This window comes from Eptesicus fuscus, chromosome 18 (genome assembly GCF_027574615.1).
Source record: "Eptesicus fuscus isolate TK198812 chromosome 18, DD_ASM_mEF_20220401, whole genome shotgun sequence".
In the NCBI taxonomy this organism is placed as follows: Eukaryota; Metazoa; Chordata; class Mammalia; order Chiroptera; family Vespertilionidae; genus Eptesicus; species Eptesicus fuscus.
In genome coordinates this window covers 44977315-44998953 of record NC_072490.1, presented here as the reverse complement: position 1 = coordinate 44998953, position 21639 = coordinate 44977315, and the positions used below count along the sequence as shown (strand labels likewise).

Sequence of the window (21639 nt, the reverse complement as noted above, 5' to 3'; positions counted from 1 at the left end):
TGAGGAAGGTGTGCGCGGGAGCACTGGGGAGGGCCTGGGGGCGCTGGGAGAGCCTGCGGGACCGTGGGCAGTTGGTGTGCAGGATGTCTTGTCCCAACAATCCCCCCAAAACTCTCATAGTGTCCGGCCTCCAGGAAGGATGGGGTAGAAATACAAATAAAATAGATAACGCCAACCACTGACGGAGCACGTCTTCTTGGCTAAACACTCGACGTAGATGATCTCATTTTAACCCAGGGGCGCACGCCCCACGGGGATGAGATTCCATCCGTGATGCCCGCAGGCTGGTGGAGGTGCCGCTCCCCTGAAACTGTGCATCCCTGTTGCCGCTTAATCACATTGCACTGTCATGATCAGTGTGGTGTTGTTTTTGTTTTTTTTTAACTTTGCAACGTTTTTAGCAACCCTACACTACATAAACACTTTCGTTGTTGTTCTTGTAAAGCCGCTAGCAGTACAGGTATAACTGAAGCCCATCGTAACCTCCAGCCAGTCCCAGGTCCCTCCTCAGAGGCCGCCACCTACACAGAGTGTCTCCTCGGTGGTCCTCACGCTCCTGGGCCCAGGCCTTTCCTCTGTGCCCGTGTGGGTGCGGCCGCAGGTCTGTGGGAGGACGGGGTGCCGGGGCCAGGGGACGGCACAGGGGTGCTGCTGTGGCCACACTGGCCCGGGCGCTGTTTGGTAACTGACCTTGGGCCGGGTCTCGAGGGAAGGAGTGCGCAGGCTCCACCCCGCTGTCCCGCGCTGTTATCGCTGGTTCAGGTTAGTGGCCTCAGGAGCCCTTCGGCGCAGTGGCCTTGTTTTCAGTCACGTTTCTTGGCTGTCGGGGAGGTGAGGTCATCTGGGGCAGGTGGCTTGGGGCTTTGAGGTCATAGCCTCAGTTGTCCACTCAGCCTTCAACCCTGACTTTGGTTTTGGCCCTGAGATTGGCAGACCAAAAAAAAAAAAAAAAAATGTATCCAGCTCTCTCCCTCTTCTGATAAAAGCCTGGAGGACAAACCCTGACTGTTGTTTACTGATAAATGTGTATGAAGCCCGCCGAATGCCCAGCGGATGCGGAGCAGGGAGCAGGCGGCGCTTTGGCAAATCTCTCGAGAGGGTGTGTCCTTTTTTGAGATCTGAGGCTGAGAAGATCTCATTTCTGAACTCCAGACCTATCGGATGATAAATGTGTGCTGTTTGGGGCCACTAAGCGTGTGGTAATTTGTTCCGGAAGCAGTAGGAAGCGAATGCAGGGCGGTTCTGTAGAGGACTACCGACAGCATTCTAGAAAAATGCCTCTTGATGCACCTGTGTATGTAGCAGCACATGCACGTTGAGTGCTTACTGCCACCGTCTTCCAGGGTGGTTGGGCCAATTTATGTTCCCACCAGCAGCAGGTGTGGGAGTTCTTGTTCCGCGGCCTCACCAACACTTGGTGCCTCCTGAGAAGAGCTATTTTTCAGGGCAGAATTAGTGGGACTTCATGTCCAAGGGACACTTCGCAGGAGGCTGGTGCTCAGCCAGTGCTGGCCAGTGCCGACCTAGCCGGCGGTTAGAGGAAGGAGGAGGGGCAGTGCCAGCGCTCCTGGCCGGGAGCCGTACAGTTCCTCTCCCTGGGAGTGCCTGGGATGGGGAGTAGTGATAACTCCAGGTTAATGCAGAACTTTCCGGCCGAAGGGTTAGAACAGCACGCCTCTTTGTAACTTTCCGATGAACCGAGGTGCGTGGTGGGTATTGCGAGGTGGAAATAAGCCTGAGCTGCTCGGCCAGCTCCTCGGAGTTTGAAAACTGCCCTGACTTACGTGCTGCGACCTTAAGCTAATCACAGCCTCTTGGGCTCTGGCTTTGCCATCTACCAAATGGGTGTGATCCTGCCTCCCCCGGGGGCTGGGTGGTCGATGGAGTGTCTGTGTGGGAGCCTTGGTTTACTGCCCACAAATAGGTGCCGAGTCAGCGTGGCTGTGGTGGCTACCGACAACCCTAGTGAGCACATACGTTCCTGTTACCGAAGTTGGCATTTCTGGATTCAGATGTCCAGGGGGCTGAGTGGCTGCCTTGAGAAGGGTCTGAGAATATCACCCGCTTGGTGGGCCAGTGGAGGGTGGGCTCTGACTTCTGCCTGTTGCTCGGGACTGGACGTGTGTGCGGAGAGCCCTGATGTGGGCACCATTTGGGGATGCGGCTGTCGGGTCCCTCTGCGGCATTTCCTGGGCTGCAGAAGAGCATGGTGTGCTGAGCAAACGTGGCCTCCAGGCTGAGGTGAGGCGGCTGCGGTGTTCAAGCTGCCGAGCGACGCTGGTGTGGGTGCTTGCTCCCCTCTCCCTTCGTGGCAGGGATGCAGTGGCGCCTCTGGGACTTCGCTCAAGTCCCACTACCCTTCCACCTCTCTTCCTTCCGGGATCCACGCCTTCCCCTTTGCCGTATTCTGAGCCCTCTGTAATGCGCAGACCTCGGCTGATGCAGTTAAGTTCTGATGGAGGCCAGAGCAGTAGCCCAAGACCTGGGCCTCGATGCTAAAAATAACTCAAGGCATGCTCTTTGCAAGTTAGAGGAGCAGTGCTGGAAGCTGTGGCTGGGGATTCCCAACACTGACTGTCCAACGCCTTGTGGTGCAGGGTCCCAGGTGTCTGGTCCTGCTCACCTGGATCTGAGAGTTCATCCAAACGATGTTTTCATCCGGGAGTAGGCCCACCCCCGGTGGAGCATGTGGAGATTTGGCCAGGCAGGCCTGTGACGCTCAGCAGTCAAAACAGCTGATGCAGTGGAGCTGGCCATGAAGATGGCACTAGCGTGGAAGATCGTGGGTGTGAAAATTACCCTGAACTGCCTTTTGCCTAAGAGGCAGCAGGTTGGAGAAACCAGTTCTTTTAGCACTGCAACTGACGACTGTTTGGTTGACACCAAATGAAGTAGCTGGTTTGTGTTTGGAACCATGCTGTAGAAAGAGAATCTATCTTTTAATACTAAAACCACATCCCGGGTGGTGAGGAATGCAGGCAACCTCAGCGTCCTATCTCAGACTCACCTGGGGGCAGATGCTCAGGGAGTGGAAGAGTGGGCAGAATCCGCCACCCATCGGCATGTCCCTCGCTAGCTCTGTCTGTCTCTGTCCCATGGCTTTCTCTGTCATTCCTGAGCACATAGACTGGAATCCTTGGGTATCGTGTACGTTTGGATGGCATTTTGCCATACCAAGTAGTCACTCTGTGGAGTCAGGCTCACTGCTCAGACTTGTGGATCCCAGCATTTCTAAGTCTTCACACTAGAAGATAATACAAGCTTGTCAATGCCTCCTCATCCATCAAACATTGATTGCATGCCTACTTGAAATTGCATGTGGTTTTACCAAAATTGTAACAAAAAATAGTTTGGCCTCACCTGTCTCCATAGAGCATGTCCCAAGCTCCAAATAACCAAATCCACCCTCAGAAGAGTCCCGGTGGAAATATTTAATATATTTAATATTTATCTTAACTGGGATGAGAGTTAAGTAGCCATAAAAACAGGACCCAATGAAACAGTGACTCAAGGAATAAGGTGAGAAGGTGGCCATGCTCCAGTCAGTCACAGACCCAGGTGCCTTCTATTTTTTTGCTCTGTTATTTCCAAGAGCATTGTCATTATCTGCATGGTCAGAGCTGAGTTCCAGCCAGTGTGGCCAAGCATGCCTATGTCTTAAGACCTAGAAAGAGAAGTGGCACATACCACTTCTCTAAATTCACATTTCCTTGGGAATTTAGATACCTGGCTGCAATGATACCTGGGAAATGTAGACACTGTTGGAACTCGAATAATTATGGAAGAAGGGGAGAATGGATTTTGATGGACAGTGGGCAGCCTTTCACATATTCCCCTTTATGTAGTTAATGCAGTTCATGTGTTTATAATATAAATGCACCCAGGTTGTAAATATTGGTTGTTTTGCCTTTTTCAGGAAGAAGACCTCAGCCTGCCACACTGTGTATGGGGAGAGTTCCACAGTAATGAATCAGTGTGTCTTCAGAGGAATGGAAGAAAACAAGGAAAGGTAAAAATACCTTTAAAAATTAAAATGAAAAATTTTTTTTACATGCAACGGCTAAATGCAATGCAGAACTTCATCTATGTCTGTATAAGACAGTTGGAGGCCATCACACATTTGGAGATAGACAAATTTCATGTGTCCCCTATTAATACCACTAGCTAATTTTTATTTATTTATTTTTATTTTATTAATTTGAGAGAGAAAGAAACATCGATGTGTTGTTCCACTTATTTTTGCATTCATTGGTTGCTTCTTATATGTGCTCTGCCTGGAGGTCAGCCCCATAACCTTGGTGTATCAGGACGATGCTCTAACTAACTGAGCTACCTGGCCAGGGCTGATATCTCTAATTTCTGACACCAGAAGAGAAGATACCTTTGTTAAGTATAAGATACTTTTTCTAGGACTTAGAGGGAAGAGTTGCTATAACTAGAACTGATGTAGTGTAGAATTAAATATTTTATTCCAAAAACTGTGGACAGCCCGGTCGGTGTGGCTCAGTTGGTTGCGCATCACCCCATGCACCAGGAGGTCATCAGTTCAATTCCTGGTCAAGACACATGCCTGGGTTGCTGGCTTGATCCCCAGTGGGGGGCATGCAAGAGGCAGCCAATTGATGTTTCTTTCTCATCGATGTTTCTATCTCTATCTTTCCCTCTCTCTTCCTCTCTCTGAAATCAATTAAAAAAAAACCCCACAAAAAACAAAAACTGTGGACACTCATTTCAAGAAACTGTGGACATAACTCAGATATGTTATATCTACATTTGTGTGTGGCCAGTCCTCCAGGAGGAGGCAAAGGCAGACCCTTACTCTTGGTAGCTATATCTTCTCTTAAAGTCATGATCTCGTCTTCCTTCCATCTCCTCTTGTTTTCCCTTAAAAATAAACATATTAATTTAATTTTAGTGCCCAGGAAGTGCATGGATATATTTTTCTAGTTAAAAATAAGAGTGAAGTCCCCATTGACTCTCCCATTCCCCAGTTTTATTTTCAGCCCCTCACTTACTCCCGCCTTTCCTCGAGGTACCACTGTGATCCACTTTGTGCATTTCCTTCCAGAACTTTTTTTAGGTGCCTATGCACATAGAAAAAAGTCATTCTTTCCTTCTTTCTTTTTTTTATTTCTGTTCTTTAAATACAGGCTGTAATATTATGCTTGCTGGTCTACTTTGTAACCTTTTAAAATAATTCAATTATATGTCTTAAAATATTTTCAAGACAGTAATGTGAATCTACCTTGTTTTTATGCTACAGCAAAGTGAGCCGTGTATCTACAGTATGAGAATCCCCCTGCTCATTGAGCTGTTTCCTGCTGGTGTGGGTGGGTCGGTTCTGCGTTTGGCCTTTATAACACATTTGTGATGTACTTGCTGGTACATGCCTCCTGAGCACATGGGCAGCTTGCTTTTTTAGATGGTTACTGAGGAGTGGAGTTGTTGGGTCATCTGTGTATGCGTTTAAGATCTCAATAAATCTTGCCAAATCGTTCCCTGAAGAGCATTACTTGTCATCAGGGTCTCAGATTTCCTGTCCCAGGGTCCCAGGGTTCCCGCCTCCTGCCACACTTCTGTTCTTCATGCTTTTTCCTTTTAGCCCCTGCTGAACAGTGGCATCGCTCTGCTATCATAATATCCTCCTCCTTCCCTTTACTCTGGGGAAGTTCATCTTTTCAGGTCTCTCTGTTGCCTGTTTTCATCTACCAGTGGCCCTCACAGGGACCCAGTGACCTATCCTGAGGCCCAGGGCATCTGTCAGCCTTGGTCCTTCCCAGGTGCCATTTCATTTTCTCTTCTAAAAAGTATTTAAGTATGCTCCTCCAGGAGAGGTTGTCACAGGATTACTGAGGGGGTTTTGAAGAGCCTTTGGTAGGATTTCTCTACTTCAGGTTGTTTTATCCACCACTACCACCATCACTCTTACCACCACCAACACCATTACCATCATCACTGCCATCACTACCACCACTACCACCCACCACCACCACCACCATCACTGTTACCACCACCACCACCATCATCAGTACCATCACTACCACCACCACCACCACTGCCACCACTGTCTCTATCACCATCACTACCACCACCACTATCACCATAATCACCACCACCACATCGTCACCACCACCACCATCTCCACCACCACCACCATCACTGTTACCACCACCAACACCATCATCATCATCACTACCATCACTACCACCACCACCACCACTGTCTCCATCACCACCACCACATCGTCAATACCACCATCATCTCCACCACCACCATTCTCATCATCGAGGGCAACAATATGAGTATTTGCCATGTGTCCGGCTCTGTGTGGGTCACTTAGCTTACTTAACTCATTTAATTCTCACAATGGTCCTATAAGGTAAGAAGTTGATTGTTAACCCCATCATGGCCAACAGGTAACATTAGGACAGAGATTCATTTAAAACCAACCTCTGCCCTAGCCAGTTTTGCTCAGTGGATAGAGCGTTGACCTGCGGACCAAAGGGTTCCGGGTTTGATTCCAGTCAAGGGCACATACCTCAGTTGCAGGCTCCTCCCTGGCCTGGGCCCTGGTTGGGGAGCCTACAGGAGGCAACCAATCGATGTGTTTCTCTCACATCGATGTTTCTCCCTGTCTTTCTCTCTCTCTTCCACCCTTTCTAAAGGACCAATGGAAAAATATCCTTGAGTGAGGATTAAAAAAAAAAATAACTAACTAAATAAATAAATAAATAAATAAAACCAACCTCAACAATAAGAATTACAACAAAAACTTTCTCTCTGTGGAGCCCCAGCTCCTAGTCACTGCTCTCACTTTCAGTGACTGACAGACTCACACTTGCCAAGGGGTGAGTTCTTGTGGACATAGCTGTGGAGCCATCACGCCATGTTTGCGGTTGCCTTGATCACACTCTGTTGTTATTCCTCATCGGGGTCTTCGAGAGGAGCATGTGGGAGTTGGGAGGGTGGTTTAGGGTTTTGTCCGCATCCAGCATGTGCACATGGGCTCTTGCATAACACCAGCCCCTCTGTTCTGGTGGACAGTTGGGGGTGGCAGCCTCACTCACATTCATCCAAAACACTTCTCTGGAAAAGATGCTCAGGTTGAGCATCGTTGTTATGGGGAGAAAAATCTACATTATTAGGATAAATACACCCACTGGCCTGTGGAGGGAGAGGAAGTTCTTTACTTACTCCCAATAGACCTGATCAGCATCCTACTCTAAAGCGTTTAACTGTAGATCTAGTTCTAAAGGCAGGCAGGGTGCAATTTCACATGTCTTCCTGAGCACCCCCTCTCATGTTTCAGAGGCTCTCGAGCTAGGAGAGTTGTAGGCTCATTGTATCATTTCTTGCGTCTTCATCATTACAGCTTTAAGCAGTCAGGCCTCGAGTGAGGAAATGATGGTTCGAGTCCAGACAGAGATAAGCCTTGGTCTCAGGTCTCTGGGGTCTGGCCCTGGCTCTTTGGACAACATCACAGCTACCTCTCATGTGATTATCAGGAGACCAGTCAGCTCTTTTTCCCAAACTAGAGCTTATTAGCAAGAAGGTGCCTTGAAAGAAAATAGCCCATTTGATCAACCAATTGATTATTCATTCAGTGGGCGTGTATTGAATACCCTGCACCAGAGACAAAAAGGTGGGTAAGCTGTGAATTCTTAGGGAATTCAGAGTCTTGGGGGTTGAGGAGGCAGTTGCATATACGATGAGCAATGGTTAAATGAAAACCTTCCATTCTTGATTGGTTAATAGGGACAATAGTATCTCCTGCAGTGGGTTGCTGGGGCATGTCCTGAGTTAATCATAGGAAAGCACCTGGCATATAATAAGCACCTAATAAAGGCAGCTGTTTTCATTTTTGTTTATTTTTATTTCTGCATAGAAAGAAGAACCTAAGATTTTTCTATCAGGAGATTGATAGGGCCAGACTTGTGTGTTAGAATGGTAATGAGGTGACTCAGTTTCTCATCCTCTGCATATGTATCTTCTTAGTGGCTACCTCCCTTACTGCACAGAATTCCAGGGGACCAGGTCTTGCCTGTTTCGTTCCCTCTGCTTCAGTGATGTGTCTAGGACAGAAAGGCAAACTAAGCAAAGACACAGCCGTTGGGTTTTTTTTAATGGTTTACCTTTCTTTTTTCTTCTTTCCATTAGGAACTTTAAAATATTATTGTAGCCAAAACCTGGCTGTGTGACCTTGAGGGATGTCTCTTTACTTTCTCTCTCAGATCCCTCATTGGCTTAAAAGGAAGGAGGTGGTTGATGGATGATTTTCCTTTCAATCCTAAAATTTTAAGTATATTATTTAAAGCAACTGTAACTCTCAGGAGGGCAGATAGGATCTGTGTGTCTTCTCATTGATTCCTCAGGGCAGTGCCAGGGATATAGAAGTCGCTCACTAAACATTTGTTGAGTAAATATGGAGATGGAATAGGCTCCTCATTACATTCTTTGGTATAACCTTATCATTAAGTTATTGTTGAAGGAATTTAATGAGTGCACATGATCTTATTTGAGACACATGAAGACCCCGTGAGGAAAGTAATATTTTACAGATGAAAAACTGAGATTTTGAAAGGCGAAGGGGGAGGCGGTCGCCTTGTAGCAAGGAATGAAGCGCCTAGACCAGACTCAGTATCCTGAGCCCTATGTTCTGCATTGTTGTGTTTTTTGTTTGTTTGTTTGTTTTTTACTTAACCAAGTCTTTATCCGTCCTTTTACTGGCCAGAGGCATCAGTTAGACAGCGTCTTGTAGGATCTGCCATGAGTCACTGAAAAAGACCTTCAGTGAGTGTGGCTAATCCTCTGCATAGCACATTGTAATAATATCTGCTGGTTCTGGGCATGCACCTCTTTTTATACATATTGGTCCAAACACCACAGCAACCGAGCAGAATACACATGGTTTGCCTCCATTCTGCAGATGAGAAAACAGTGTTAAGTACCTGCCCGATATCACAGGTTCCGAGTATCTGACACTCTCACCACCCCCTGCTTCCAAGTCTCCCCGTCTGCAGTCCCCAGTGCGGTCTGTGCAGCAGCAGGTGTCGGGGCTGATACCGCCCTTCTCTTGAGAGACCCCTCGTGCACACTGACCTTTTAGAGGCTCTGTTGGGTCCTGTGAGAAAGGCCACACTTGACTGAGCTTAAGCCAGCAGTGCCCAGACAGTTGGCCACAGGCCCCATTCTTTCCCTGCAGTGCCTACTGATGTTGGGAGGAAACCAGGGCTCTAAGGAGCAGACTGTGGGGAAAGCGGATCGACTCTCCAAGAAGTCACCTTGGACAGGCGAAGGGCTTTGTCCCAGGTCACGGGGCTGGTGAGTGGAGAGTGAAGGCCACAGCCTGGGGTCAGGAGAGGTTGCGCGCTCCCTCTGTTGGCTCTCCAGCTTCTCAAGGTCAGCAGCTGTCTCCTGGAGGGTGGAGGAGGAGGCGCAGGCGCACACAGCCCTTTGGGCAGTGAACAGAGAGCTAATAAAACCAGTGACCAAAACAGCTCTGGCCGAAGGCCGAGATGGGAGCCGATAAGCCCTAAGGACAGGCAGGGGAACAAACCGGTTGGTCTGCAGGTGGTACAGAGCAGCCTACCCTGGAGCATGAACATGGCACAGGGCTCTGGGGCAAGTCTCCAATTTGGATGCAGGCCTTCACATTGCCATCTAGAAGTCACTGTTTTTTAGCCAGTTCAGTCCACCAAGGCCGCACACAGGCTGGGAGCCTGCTTGGGCCAGAGATGGGTGTCACTGCCCCAGACAAGGCCCCGCCTTGCAGGAGAGTAAAGTCTACAGGGTCCGCACAAGGGCGGTTCTCAAAACACACTGGAAGAAACGAGCAAGCCAGAGAAGATTTTTTTCATAAAAGAGACACACATTTGTGCAATCCGAGAGTGAGGGCCCTGCCTTCTTTGAGCATTTCCCTCAAGCGTGTAAGGCTGCTGAGCAATGATGGATGCTGACTGACTGACTGAGCAACCTACTGAATGCATGCATGAATGAATGAACGAACAAACGAGCAAACTTAAACCTTCCCCTTCCTCCAGTGGGGCCCGGGTCCTCACCATTTCCCACAAGTCCATTCATAGGAAGGGTTTACACAAAGGGCAAAGACTTCTCCCCTTAAAATTCTCTTTGAACATCAGAGATGTGCTTGCTGAACTCCTTTGCTGCCCAGCTGAGGAAACTGAGGCACAGAGAAGTGATGAGACCCGCCCACAGTCACTTGATGGCAGCAGAAAACTGCACTCCCCTGGGGCTTAATTTTCTAGAAATCCTGTGTCCTTCTGAGTCAGCATTTAGAAGTAGAAGTGGCAAGTAATGGTTGCTGAGTCAATAAATGCTGTGGGAATAAGTCTCCTCACAATAAAGTCACTTGGTTAAAAGAGAAAACGTCCATAAATCACAGGAGTGCAACTGTGCCTGCAGGGGGATGTGCGGCCTGTGGGCAGGGCTTTGGGGAGCCCCTCTCCTTGGGGAAAGGGGGGTTGGCCCCATGCAGGCTGAGGTCCTTCTTACTGGCAGGCTTTGTCACATCATTTCACCTCTGGGATGCAGGCCCACTCCTTGTCCTTATCTGCCCCCTCCACTTGTCAGTTCAAAACCATGAGTGAGCACCTACTGTGTGTCGGACACCACCCCCCTGCTTCTCATCTGATGGGGACTCTCATCTTCCCTTCTCCCTGTAGACGGGAGCAGAGTCCCTCTGTAGAATGGGGGGGCAGCTGCCCCAGGGGTGAGGCTGGACTTCAGCCAAGATAAGCCATTGAGGTGCCGGGGGAGCCCATCAGAGTGTTTCCAATTCCAGGTGGTCTCCTTCTCACAGGGTGGCCCTAGTGACAGGGAACTGCAGGAGGTCGGAGGGGAGGTGGTGAGACCCTGGCTCGGTTGTCGGAGTTCCTGAGTCTCAGCCTGCCATCGGTGAAGGTGGAGAACAGTGGTACTGACTAGTCGGTTGTGAAAGTTGATGCGAAGGTTCAGTGTGGTAAGAAATGCTTAGCTGGTGGTCACTGGGCACCTGGCCGACAGCACATGGCATTAGTCTGTTATGAGCCTGTACATCATTCTCCCACCAACCGCAGAGCCAAGAGGAGCTGTCAGAACGCATGCCCTTTACTTTCCTATGACAATCCCTGAGGCCTGGTGCTCACTTTGAAAAAATCATCCAGCAATTATTTGAGTAGCTGCCATGTGCTCAGCACTCTTTCAGGCTCCCTGAGGATACAGTCGGACGTGGACGTCAGACATGGACCATGCTTACAGTCTAGAAGGTCGATGCATTTATGCAATGGGAGACAAGCAGGGCTTAACAAGGGCCTAGCAGGGTCTGGCACACAGCGTGTACCTGGGAAATGTTTAAAAACATACAAACGGGAGGGACTCAGAAGGGCACAGCGCTCTGAGGTGGCGCCAGGAAACACAGCTCACGGGACACAGCAGGTGGGAAGAGTGTCTGAGGGCTTGGCCTCTGGCTCCACTCATTGGGAGTGGAGCTCACCCAGCCCTTCCCTGTGGACGGATGATGGCGGGTGAAAGGCAGCATCTGTCCGATGCTGAGCTCTGCTGGGTGGAGAGCGTGTGCACATGTCAGTCTCCCTCCTGGGAATCTGATGAAAATTCATGCCAAGCAAGAGCATAGCACTTCGCCTGGAGGTCAATCAGCCTTTTCAACATGAGGGCCAAGAATCAGGCTTGGAGGGCCGCATAGGATGGGGTGGGGGCATTGAACCCCGATGGTTGATGCGCTCAGTGGGCCCACAGATGTGCACAGTTGGCAGGATGCATTTAGGAAGCACTGGTTTCGTCTGGGGTGTTCTGCTAGCGTGTGGCTGGGGAGAGTCTTTTTTAAAAAAATATTTTTATTGATTTCAGAGAGGAAGGGAGAGGGATAGAAACATCTTTGATGAGAGAGAATCATTGATTGGCTTCCTCCTGCACGCCCCCTACTGGGGAACCCGGGCACGTGCCCTTGATCGGAATCGAACCTGGGACCTCCAGTCCGCAGGCCGACGCTCCCTGGGAGTGTCTTGAGACTTTGTTCTTTAGGTGGGAGAAGAGGGTGGGAACTCGGTTTAGCTTTCCCAGGGGTCACTGCTGGGACTTGGTCCCACCTGTGTGCACTGTTGTATGTGTGGGTACAGTCTGAGCAGGAGCCAATGTCTTCTTTAGGGGTGGGTGCTGATGGAGGGCCTGCTGGAGGTCAGGCACTGTGCTGGGCTCCGGGATAGACTTGTGACTAGGTCAGGCCTATTAATCTAACAGCATCCCTGCCCTGGACGAAACAGGAAGCAGAATCAACATGAAAGGAGCCCTGAATGGGAAGGATGGAGGCCTGAAGTCAAGTCTCGGTTTGGGGGTAGGATTAAGGGAAGGGCGAGGGTAAATTGGCTAGTGTGGGGGACAGAAGCTTAAATTTGTAGCGTTTGCCTGTTTCTGTGGTGTAAATGCTCCCGCCATGGCTAGCTTCAACCTACTAAGCAAAGTCACTGAGGTGTGCCCCCTGGCCTCTCCCAGTGTGACCGGCCTCAGCACGGCACTGCGTGAGCCCCTCCTCCTGCCCCTCCTCCGAGGGCCATGTCCTGATCGCTGAAGAGAGTGGGTGGGACTGGACAAGGAGAAATTCCTTGGCCCACTGCCGAGCATTATGTAAATGTAAAGTGGTGACGATTTCTCATAGCTTTGTAGTTTCATGACTAACACTGTCTCCCAACTATTCTACTTGGGATCCATGGCCAAGAGCAGGGTGTGATAAACAGGATGATCTGTTTAAAAACCTTTTTTTAAAAAAAAAACAAACACACTGCTTTAAGAAAATGTAAATCTTTTCTGTATTTCAAAAAGGAATAACAAATTACTTGTAGAAACCTAAGAAATTACAAGCAATTGAAAGAAGAAAATAGAGATTTATTTTGTCCTTTGAATAGAATCATTGGATGGGATTTTTTTTTTTTTGATAAATTTGACAGGTAATATTGTGTAAATTTAAGGTGTACAGCATGTTGCTTTGGTACATTTATATGTTGTAAGAGGCTTGCTGTTGTAATAACATTTAGCACATTACCTACTTACAGCACAGCATTATTGTCTGTATCCAGTGTACTGTACGTTGGGTTTCCATGGCTTATTTAGGCTGTGATCTTATTGCTCCCTTAGACCCACCCTCCCGTTTGCCAGTGGGGGGACTGCCTGAGGGGTGATGTGTCTGGAGGGCACACAGTGAGTCGGTGGCAGGGGTGGAGTTAGAACCTTTGAATGATGTTAATTAGGCGGCGGCAATGCCCAGTTGTGTTTTGCCAGGCTGTCCTCATGTTAGGACTAAGGTGTTTTGTTTTCATTTGTAACTTCAAACACATGAGAAAAGTTTTCACCATTTCCTGACTTTCCCCCTTGCTTACTTACTGTCCCCGAATCCCCGAGTCACCGTAGTCCTCATTTCTTCGGTGTACCCATCACACTCTTAGGATTTTTCCGTAGCAACTCATTTTCCCAATCCCCACTCCCCCCCATGTAGCTACTGTTTTAGTTTTGGTGGTGGTGGTGTTTTGCCAGTTTTTCGTTTTCAGTGTTATTCTAATTGTTCCAGTCTCACCTGTCAGTCATTTCTTGTTACATTATCTTCATATGCATTGAACGGGCTGTGTAATACCTCATTCACTTAACAATGTTGAGTGACTACTGTGTGCCCTACACTAAGGCTGAGTGAGCAGGAGCGTAAGGCTGCTCCCGCCTGCACAGAGTGCTGGTGACTGGGGAAGTCAGCTGCCAACTCATCATCACACGGACGGGATATTCTGTGAGGTTACAGTGACGGAGTGTGGGCGAGTTTTAATAACCTGTTCTCTATTTCCCAAAGCAAATTAAAGGGAGGTTTCGCCCCTTTAATGAGATTTGGGGATGCTTCCCTGGCGTGCAGAGGGCACACTTTTTCTCTTGTGGAAAGTAAAAAAAAAAAAAAGTATCATAAAGCTATTCATATTGTAGAGACGGTTGTGCTTGTGGAAGAGGTATATTTTAAGTTCTGAAATGATCAGAACTCTAATCACTTGTTAAACATTTAACAGCCCTTTCTTTGTGTTCTTCACCTGTTTATTATGTGTTATTAAAGGAACTGGGTTTTACATTGTATTTTTGTACCCAGCTGTATATTTGGAAAATTTGCAAACCTACAGAAGATTAACAGAATAGTATGTCCTTCACCTAGGTTTTGTCTGAACGTTTGCCTCCTGTGATCTGTGTGTGTGTGTGTGTGCACGTGTGTGTGTGTGTGTGCGCACACATGTACACCATTTCCTCTCTGAACCATTTGGAAACATGTTGCAGACATCCTGATGCTTTACCCCTAAATATTTTGGCCTATAACTCCTAAAAGTAACGGTATTCTCCTACATAATCACCTACTATTATCCACCTCTGTAAATAAACAGTAATTTTAGAGTATCTGCTAATACCCAGTTCATATTCCACTTTCCTCAGTTGTGGCAAAACTTTTACAGCTCTTTTTCCTTCTCCCTCAGCCCCAGGGGCCACTGAAGCATTTTAAGTAGGGAAACAACACGATCAAATTGGCTTTTGGAGGAAAGACCTCTGGCTAGAGGAGGAAAAAAGATTTGAAGGGAGACCAAACTTGGAGAGGGACCCAATGGGCTTGCCCAGGTGACAGGGGAGTGAAGAGTTTCAGGAGATGGGTCCCCAGTCAGCAGAGATGGTTGAGCCAAGGCAAGATAAGCACCTGGTTGGTGGGTCTGGGTTTGCTTAGAGCTGTGCTGGGCATTTCAAGCGTTCCACCAAAATTCACGCAGACGGCGAAGAGGGCCTGTGACTGAGTGCGAGAGGGAGTGTGTTTTAGAATAATCACTTATGTTCGCTGGATCACCATCATAATTTCATGGTGTTTTTATTTTGTATATAAGGCAGCTATTGACTTATAACCTCTTTTTATTAATGTTGGTTAATATTATGAAGTTGTCCTACTGGTTCTAATAGTTTTTCAGATCTTATTTTAATTTTTTATGGGGAGGAATTTTTCCAGGCATATAATCACATCATCTGCAAGTTAATAAAATTTCACTTCCTCTTTCTTTCCAGTTGGTAGAAAAAAAAATTTACATTTGTCTAATTGGATGGCAGGTGCTTCCTGAATAATGTTAAACAATTTGATATCGAGGGTCATTTAAAAATATGTTTTTATTGGTTTTTAGAGTGAGAGGAAGGGGGAGAGAGAGAGAAACATCTATGATGAGAGGGAATCATGGATTGGCTGCCTCCTGCATGCCCCCTACTGGGGATCGAGCCCACAACCCGGGCATGTGCCCTGACTGGGAATCAAACTGTGACCTCCTGGTTCATAGATTGAAGCTCAACCACTGATCCCCGCCAGCCGGGCACCGAGAGTCATTTTTAACATACATCGACTTCAGTGTGGGAGCCCTGACCTCTCCTTGAGATGTGATGCAGCTTTCGGCTGGAGCGTTAGCTCCCTGAAGGAAGTTTCCCTCTCTTCCTGTTTTGTTAAGATATATTTATCTTAAGTCAGGAATAAGGGTTGAAATTTAACAAGATTGGCATCTAAGGAGCCATATATTTTTTTGTTTTGACTGTTAATGAGATGAATTATAGTGATAGATTTCCTAGTATTGACGGATCCTTGCCTTCCTGGAGTGAATCACATTTGGTTGTGACGTAATTTTTTTTTTAGTAAAAAAGTATTTTAAGCTACTTGCCATCATTTAAATTAATGCTCCATAAAGGAGCTGTTGGTTTACTCTGTGGCTTACAGTAAATGCTGACAGGGTGGCTTTACTTCAGTGTGAGAAGTCTGAGCGAGAGTCACTCACCCATTAGGTCAGCGCACCATTACCGAATGCTTGGTACGGTATGCGTGGCCTCCAGTGCCCCTGGTAACTCAGAGACCTGGGATTCCATTAGTCAGGACATGTTGCTCCTGCAAGTGACAGAAACACAATCGGCGTTTGGATTAAGCAGCAAAGGGAATGTAATGGCTCATTTAAATGGAAGTCCCAACCCCAGGCAGCTTCAGGCACGGCTGGACCTGGGGGGCTCAGTGGTATTAGGCCTGGGGCTCGCTCTTTCCTTATTTGGCTCTGCTTTCTTCTGTGTTGGCTGTATTCCCAGGAAGCCTTTCTCCATGTGATACCTCCCAGAAGCTCTAGGCTGACATCCTCCCACAGCTGTGCAGTGAGAGTTTATCATTCACACTTGTTCCAAATGCACTCATCTTCAGCTTGGGCCACATGCTCTCTCCTGGGGCTTGAGGGTGGGGCCATAGGTCAGCCTCATCTGGACTGAGAGGGAGGCGGGGTGGGGTGGTCCCCCAATGGGAAGGCCAGGAAGTATTATTACTGACAGGGAACCAGATGCTGGATGGAGACACACCCAGTGTTCATGCCACCCGGGCCAGCAATGCCCTTTCTTCTGTGGTTTCACTGTCCTTTTTCACAAGTGGGAGGGGCGGCTGCCAGGGGCTGTGATCCTGACCCAGCTGAGGGCCCCGCAAGCCAGTTGCAGAATCAGGATTCGAAGGCCCTACCTGAAGTCCAGGCCCTCACTTGCTCCACTGAATTGTACATAGAAACAGGAGTGGGGAGTGACAGCATCGGTTGTTCATGAAGGATTCTGGCCTCACCCTCACCCCGACCCCGTAGCCAACATAATAATTCATCTTGGTGGTTTCGTATTGTCCCCTCTTCATAATGAACTTAGACGGTAGACACTTGTAAAGGGGTGTCTGATGGGACATGAGATATTTTACGTGGAGCATTTATAGTAACAAAAGTTTTAATTTGGCAAAATCTTGCCTGGCCTGATTTATCATCTCTTCAAATATATTTTTCTTCTTCTAACCTTTAGTAAGTTGTAAGTATATGTGGGGTGTGTACGCCAACCTCAGGGTAAGGCTCGGTGAGTTTTTACGTGTTTGTAGCCCTCAGATCCAGGTACCCCACTGCAGCTTCTCCCTTCGCTCCCCACCTCCTTCTGGAAGAACTGACTTCCTCCCCTGCTGGGCCTCAGGCTGCACCTGAGAGCTCTCCTGGGTGTGGAGACCTAGGCCAGGGACAGGGAAACCTGCTCCTGACGACTTGTGCTGGGAAGGGAGGGGGAAGCTGCCACCCACGAGGGGAGTCAGCTGCCCGTGGAGCGGTTCTTGCTCCAGACCCAGTAAGTGCCCACCCAGTGCATGTCATCTAATCGGGGTGCCAGCGGGATCCCTGTTCTCTTGCTCTTTTCTCACAAATGAGGAAACCAAGGCCCAGAAAGAGAAGGGATTTGCTGAAGGTCATGGGCTGATGGATACGAGCTGGAGGCAGGTGGATGGTCTGTGGCTACCAGCCAGCCACCCACTGCTCCTTGGGCTGAAATCATTGCACTTGGTCGTTATCACTCCTCATTTCATCATACTCTTGATTTTTCCCTCTGGAAATTCTGTGAGAAATGGTAGAGAGTAGGAATGACGTAGATGTTGGAATCAGATAGTCTTGGTTTCAAATTCCTGCTCTGTGTTATGACCTTGGGCAAGGATGTTAACCTGCCTAAACCTCAGTGTCTTTATCTGTAAATAGGATCATATTAAGACCAACCTCATAGGGTGGTTGTGAGGATTGAATGAGATGATATGTATTACATGCTCAGCACACGTTCTGGAACATGCTATTTTTATATTTGTAAAGCCAGGTGATAGCATTTCTTGGGGGGAGGATGTGAGGTGACATAAAAGTAAGATGACAGCCCTGGCTGGTTTGGCTCAGTGGATAGAGCGTCGGCCTGGGGACTGAAGGTTCCGGATTTGATTCTGGTCAAGGGCACATGCCGGGGGTTGCAGGCTCAATCCCCAGTAGGGGGTGTGCAGGAGGCAGCTGATCAATGATTCTTCTCATCATTGATGTTTCTATCTCTCTCTCTCTCTATCCCTTGCTCTCTGAAATCAATAAAAATATATTTAAAAAATAAAAAATAAAAGTAAAAGTAAGTTGACAAATAACACAATCTCTCCGAAATGTGATCACTTTAACACAACTCTAATTTTACCATCCTCACATAGTTTAGTAATTAATGAAGGCATCGTGTGTAAGAACCCAGGCTCTGGAAATGGGCTGCCTCGGTTCAAATCCTGACTCTACCGTACCACTGTGTAACCTCGGACAAATTACTTCATTTCTCTGTGCTGTAGGTTCCTTGAGTATTAAAAGAAAAAGGCTTAGAAAAGGACCTATCTTATAGGGTGGTTCTGAGGATTAAATGAGATAACGCATATAACGCAATTTCTTAGCCCAGTGCTAGTTGCTGTGCAATAAAGGTGATAATTATTATTATCTGATAATTGCATTACTAATAATGGGGCTTATTATTATTATTTCTCTTTGCCCTTTAAGTGTCCTGACGGACGTTGGCCTTGGTTTTCAGTCTGTAAACCCTCTGCACTGGCGCTTCCCTGTGAGTTCTCTCCATGCCCATTGGTCCTGACCGTTGGTAGTAACGGAATTCGGGGGAGAAGCCTGAATCCGGGGCAGCAGCATCCTCCGGGCGTTGCAGAAAGAGGTCGGCTCTCGGAGAAGCATGAATGGGCCACTCTCCTGGGTCGAGCGTTTTGTCCAGTGGGGACAATGTGTGGCTTTCATGGATGACTCATCCCTGGGCAGCAGTGGCCACACGTGGGAAAAGCAGAGTGGAGTGCAGTCCCATGTGTGCCCAGAGGGAGCTGGTGGTTGCACCATGGGAGCGGGTGGGGGTGGGCAGGGTTTATTTCTCCCAGGACCAACGCGTCAACCCAACTAGCGCTGGGTCAAGTGGAGCAACTGAAAGGATGTGAGAAAATAAAAGGTGCTATCTCGGTGACTCGGCCTTTTTATTTGGAAAAAAAACGCTCCTTTCAGCTCTGAATGAGCCCCTTGAGCTGCGGGGAGCAGCGCCCGTTAGCCCACATTTATTAGAAACTGGGTTAGTGGACTTTCTCTTTCTTTCAGACGCGCCCCGCGTGTTGGAGCCTGTCCAGCGGTTGGTACAGTAACGGCCATTGACCCAGCCTGGCTGTCTGCGGGCTGGAGTCAGCGGGGTGAGCATGCAGCCCTCTCCTCCAGCTTCGCCGGCTCTCTCCTAACTGAGTTTGCCCGCTCCTCGGGGAATGCTGACTTCCCCCTAGATTTTCCTAAGGGTCCATCTACTTGGTTTATCTTTGCCTACCTCAGCTGTTTGGGAAGCATCAACACATCCTCACTGGTAGATTTTCATTTTCCTCTTCAGTAGAAGTTTTTCCTCTCCTGGGGGAAATGATGCAGATTTCCTTTTGTCTGGTGACTTCCTCCTGGTGTGTGTGTGTGTGTGTGTGTGTGAGAGAGAGAGAGAGAGAGAGAGAGAGAGAGAGAGAGAGAGCGCACTTCCCTCTCTCCCTCTCCCAGGCCTCATGGTGCCTTCCTTCTTTTGGGAGCTGGGACCCGGCAGACAGTGATACAGTGACTCCCTTGTCTGCTAGGTTCCCACCAGCTGATGAGCAAGGTCATTTTCAAACTCCTGACACCTGCTTATCAAAACTGCCAGCTGCGGGCCACTAAGACTGCCCCTCCCCCACAGGGGAGATGAGAATAGACCAGGGCGGGACCACGAGCCGAGCGCCGAGGACACCGTCCAGCAGCGTTAAGGCGTGGGTGGGCATTTGATTGGACAACTGGGCTGCACAGGCTCCCGATGGATGCGAATGCCCCACCGGAACAGTTGTGCTGCGCTTGGGAGCGGCCTTTTAAATAGACAGGAAAACGCTTGCATGTACACTATGTAATGTGACCCCCTTTTTTTGTTCTTGGGAGCAACATGGCTTTTTTGAAAGCAGTTTTAGTCATCCACCTGCCTCCTCGTTTGAAAGTGCTGTGACTAATTACATGATATATGTGTCATATGTATGTATCATGAAATGCATTAAATTGGGTGGCGGGGTTTCAGTGGAGGTAGCGGATGGCTGAAGAACAGTGTGTGAGCAGGTGTGCTCCTCTTTCCTTTCTGTGAGTGTGGGTGTCATCGGGGACCTCCCCTGGAATGGTCTGCTCTGTGAGCTCCCTGGGGGATCCTGAGGAGGGACTCGGGCGGGACCCCTTCTTGTGTCTGGAGGTGCATCTTGAAGGGCAGCTGCCTCAGTCTGTGAGAGTTGGCCCCCTGGGGGCTGGAGATCAAAGAGCTCATCATACCTGGAGCTGCGTGGGGGTTTGTGGAACAATCCTTGCTTGTCACTGAACATGCTGTGGTCTTGACGATGGAACAAGGGTGGTGAAATATCTGGGCTTCTTGTAGAGGCAGACGCACATTCGAGGAATCTAACATAATTTTAGGGGCGCTTCAAGAAAAATAATTTAAAAATATCATTTTCCGAATTGTATAAAAACATAAGACCATATGGACACCTTTCTAAAGAGGGCTTGAGCTTCATTAGGCCCCAGTATAACCATTTGGGGCTGTAGCAAACCAGCAGAGATGCACTGAGGAGAAATTCGGAGGCGGGGAAGGAAGAGGTGCGTCTCTAGGCCAGATTAGAAAGGGGGTGTAGTGTTCCCGTGTGGTTGTAGCAAATACCAGGCATAGACATTTATGAACATGAATGGGCGTGGCTGTGTTTCAATAAAACTTTATATAAACAGGCAGAGGGCTGGATTTGGCCCTCAGGTTTGCCAACCTCTGGAGTAGACAATGAACAATTTCAGGTTGTTTAGCAGATTTTTGCTAAAAAGTTTGTATGTTTAAAAAGTTAAAAACAAATATTAATGGGGGGAGCAGGGGGTCCTAATATATGATGACAGAAGATTTGACTTTGGGTGGTGGGTCCCCCCCAACTGCCCTTCCATGCAGGCCTGGTTGCCCTCCACTTCCCTCCTCTGCCAGCCTGGTCACCCCTAAATGCCTCCCCTGCAGGGTTGATCGCCCCCAACTGCCCTCCCTTGCAGGCCTGGTCCTTCCCAACTGCCCTCCCCTGCTGGCCATCTTGTGGTGGCCATCTTGTGTCCACGTGGGATCAGCCATCTTTGATGACATGGGGACAGCCATCTTGTGTGTTGGAGTGATGGTCAATTTGCATATTACTCTTTTATTAGATAGGATTAACTATAACAAAAACTTCGAGAAGTTTAGAAAAATTTAAAGAGAAAATTTAAAAATTACCTGTAATGCTACCGTCAGGAAATGCTGTTAGTCAGGGACTACTGCGGGACGTTTCCTCCTTGCTTTGGTCTGCCCATGCATGCACATGGGGTATTTTAATTAATTATACTGTCCATGCAGCTTGGTTTCTGACTTTCTCCTAGAATACGGGGTGCAGGTGATGTTGGTGGGGGTGTAGTTTGGGAGGAGGGTGCTGTCATGGTAAGACTGTGGACAGAGGCATCCAAGGCCTTGGGCCAGTCCCTTTAGTTCACTGAAAAATAGAGATAATCATCCTGCCCACCTTCCACGGTGGTTGTGAGGATTAACTGGGGTAATCCATGGAGGGGGCCTGGTTCTCGGTCAGGTGCAGAGTAAGGCTCGATGCATATCAGACATTGTTGTTGTTATTATTATTGGGGTTGTGTTGTAGGAATGGGAGCAGTTCCTGGGTTTGAGGCAGGTCGTGGAGCTGATGCCCTGCCCTGAGACCACAGTCCATGCTCAGCCCCA

The 21639-nt window shown here is 48.4% G+C and overlaps 1 protein-coding gene across 1 annotated transcript in view; it reads left to right on the top strand.

Moving 5' to 3' along the window:
• The first annotated feature begins 3935 nt into the window (after positions 1 to 3935).
• The window catches only part of ARHGEF3 (Rho guanine nucleotide exchange factor 3), a 260975-nt gene continuing 243271 nt past the window's right edge, over positions 3936 to 21639 (top strand). Inside the window, exon 1 of the mRNA XM_008146317.3 lies at positions 3936 to 4009. Coding sequence (XP_008144539.3) covers positions 3966 to 4009 — 44 coding nt within the window. The 5' untranslated portion in view covers positions 3936 to 3965. The remainder of the gene's footprint in view (positions 4010 to 21639) is intronic.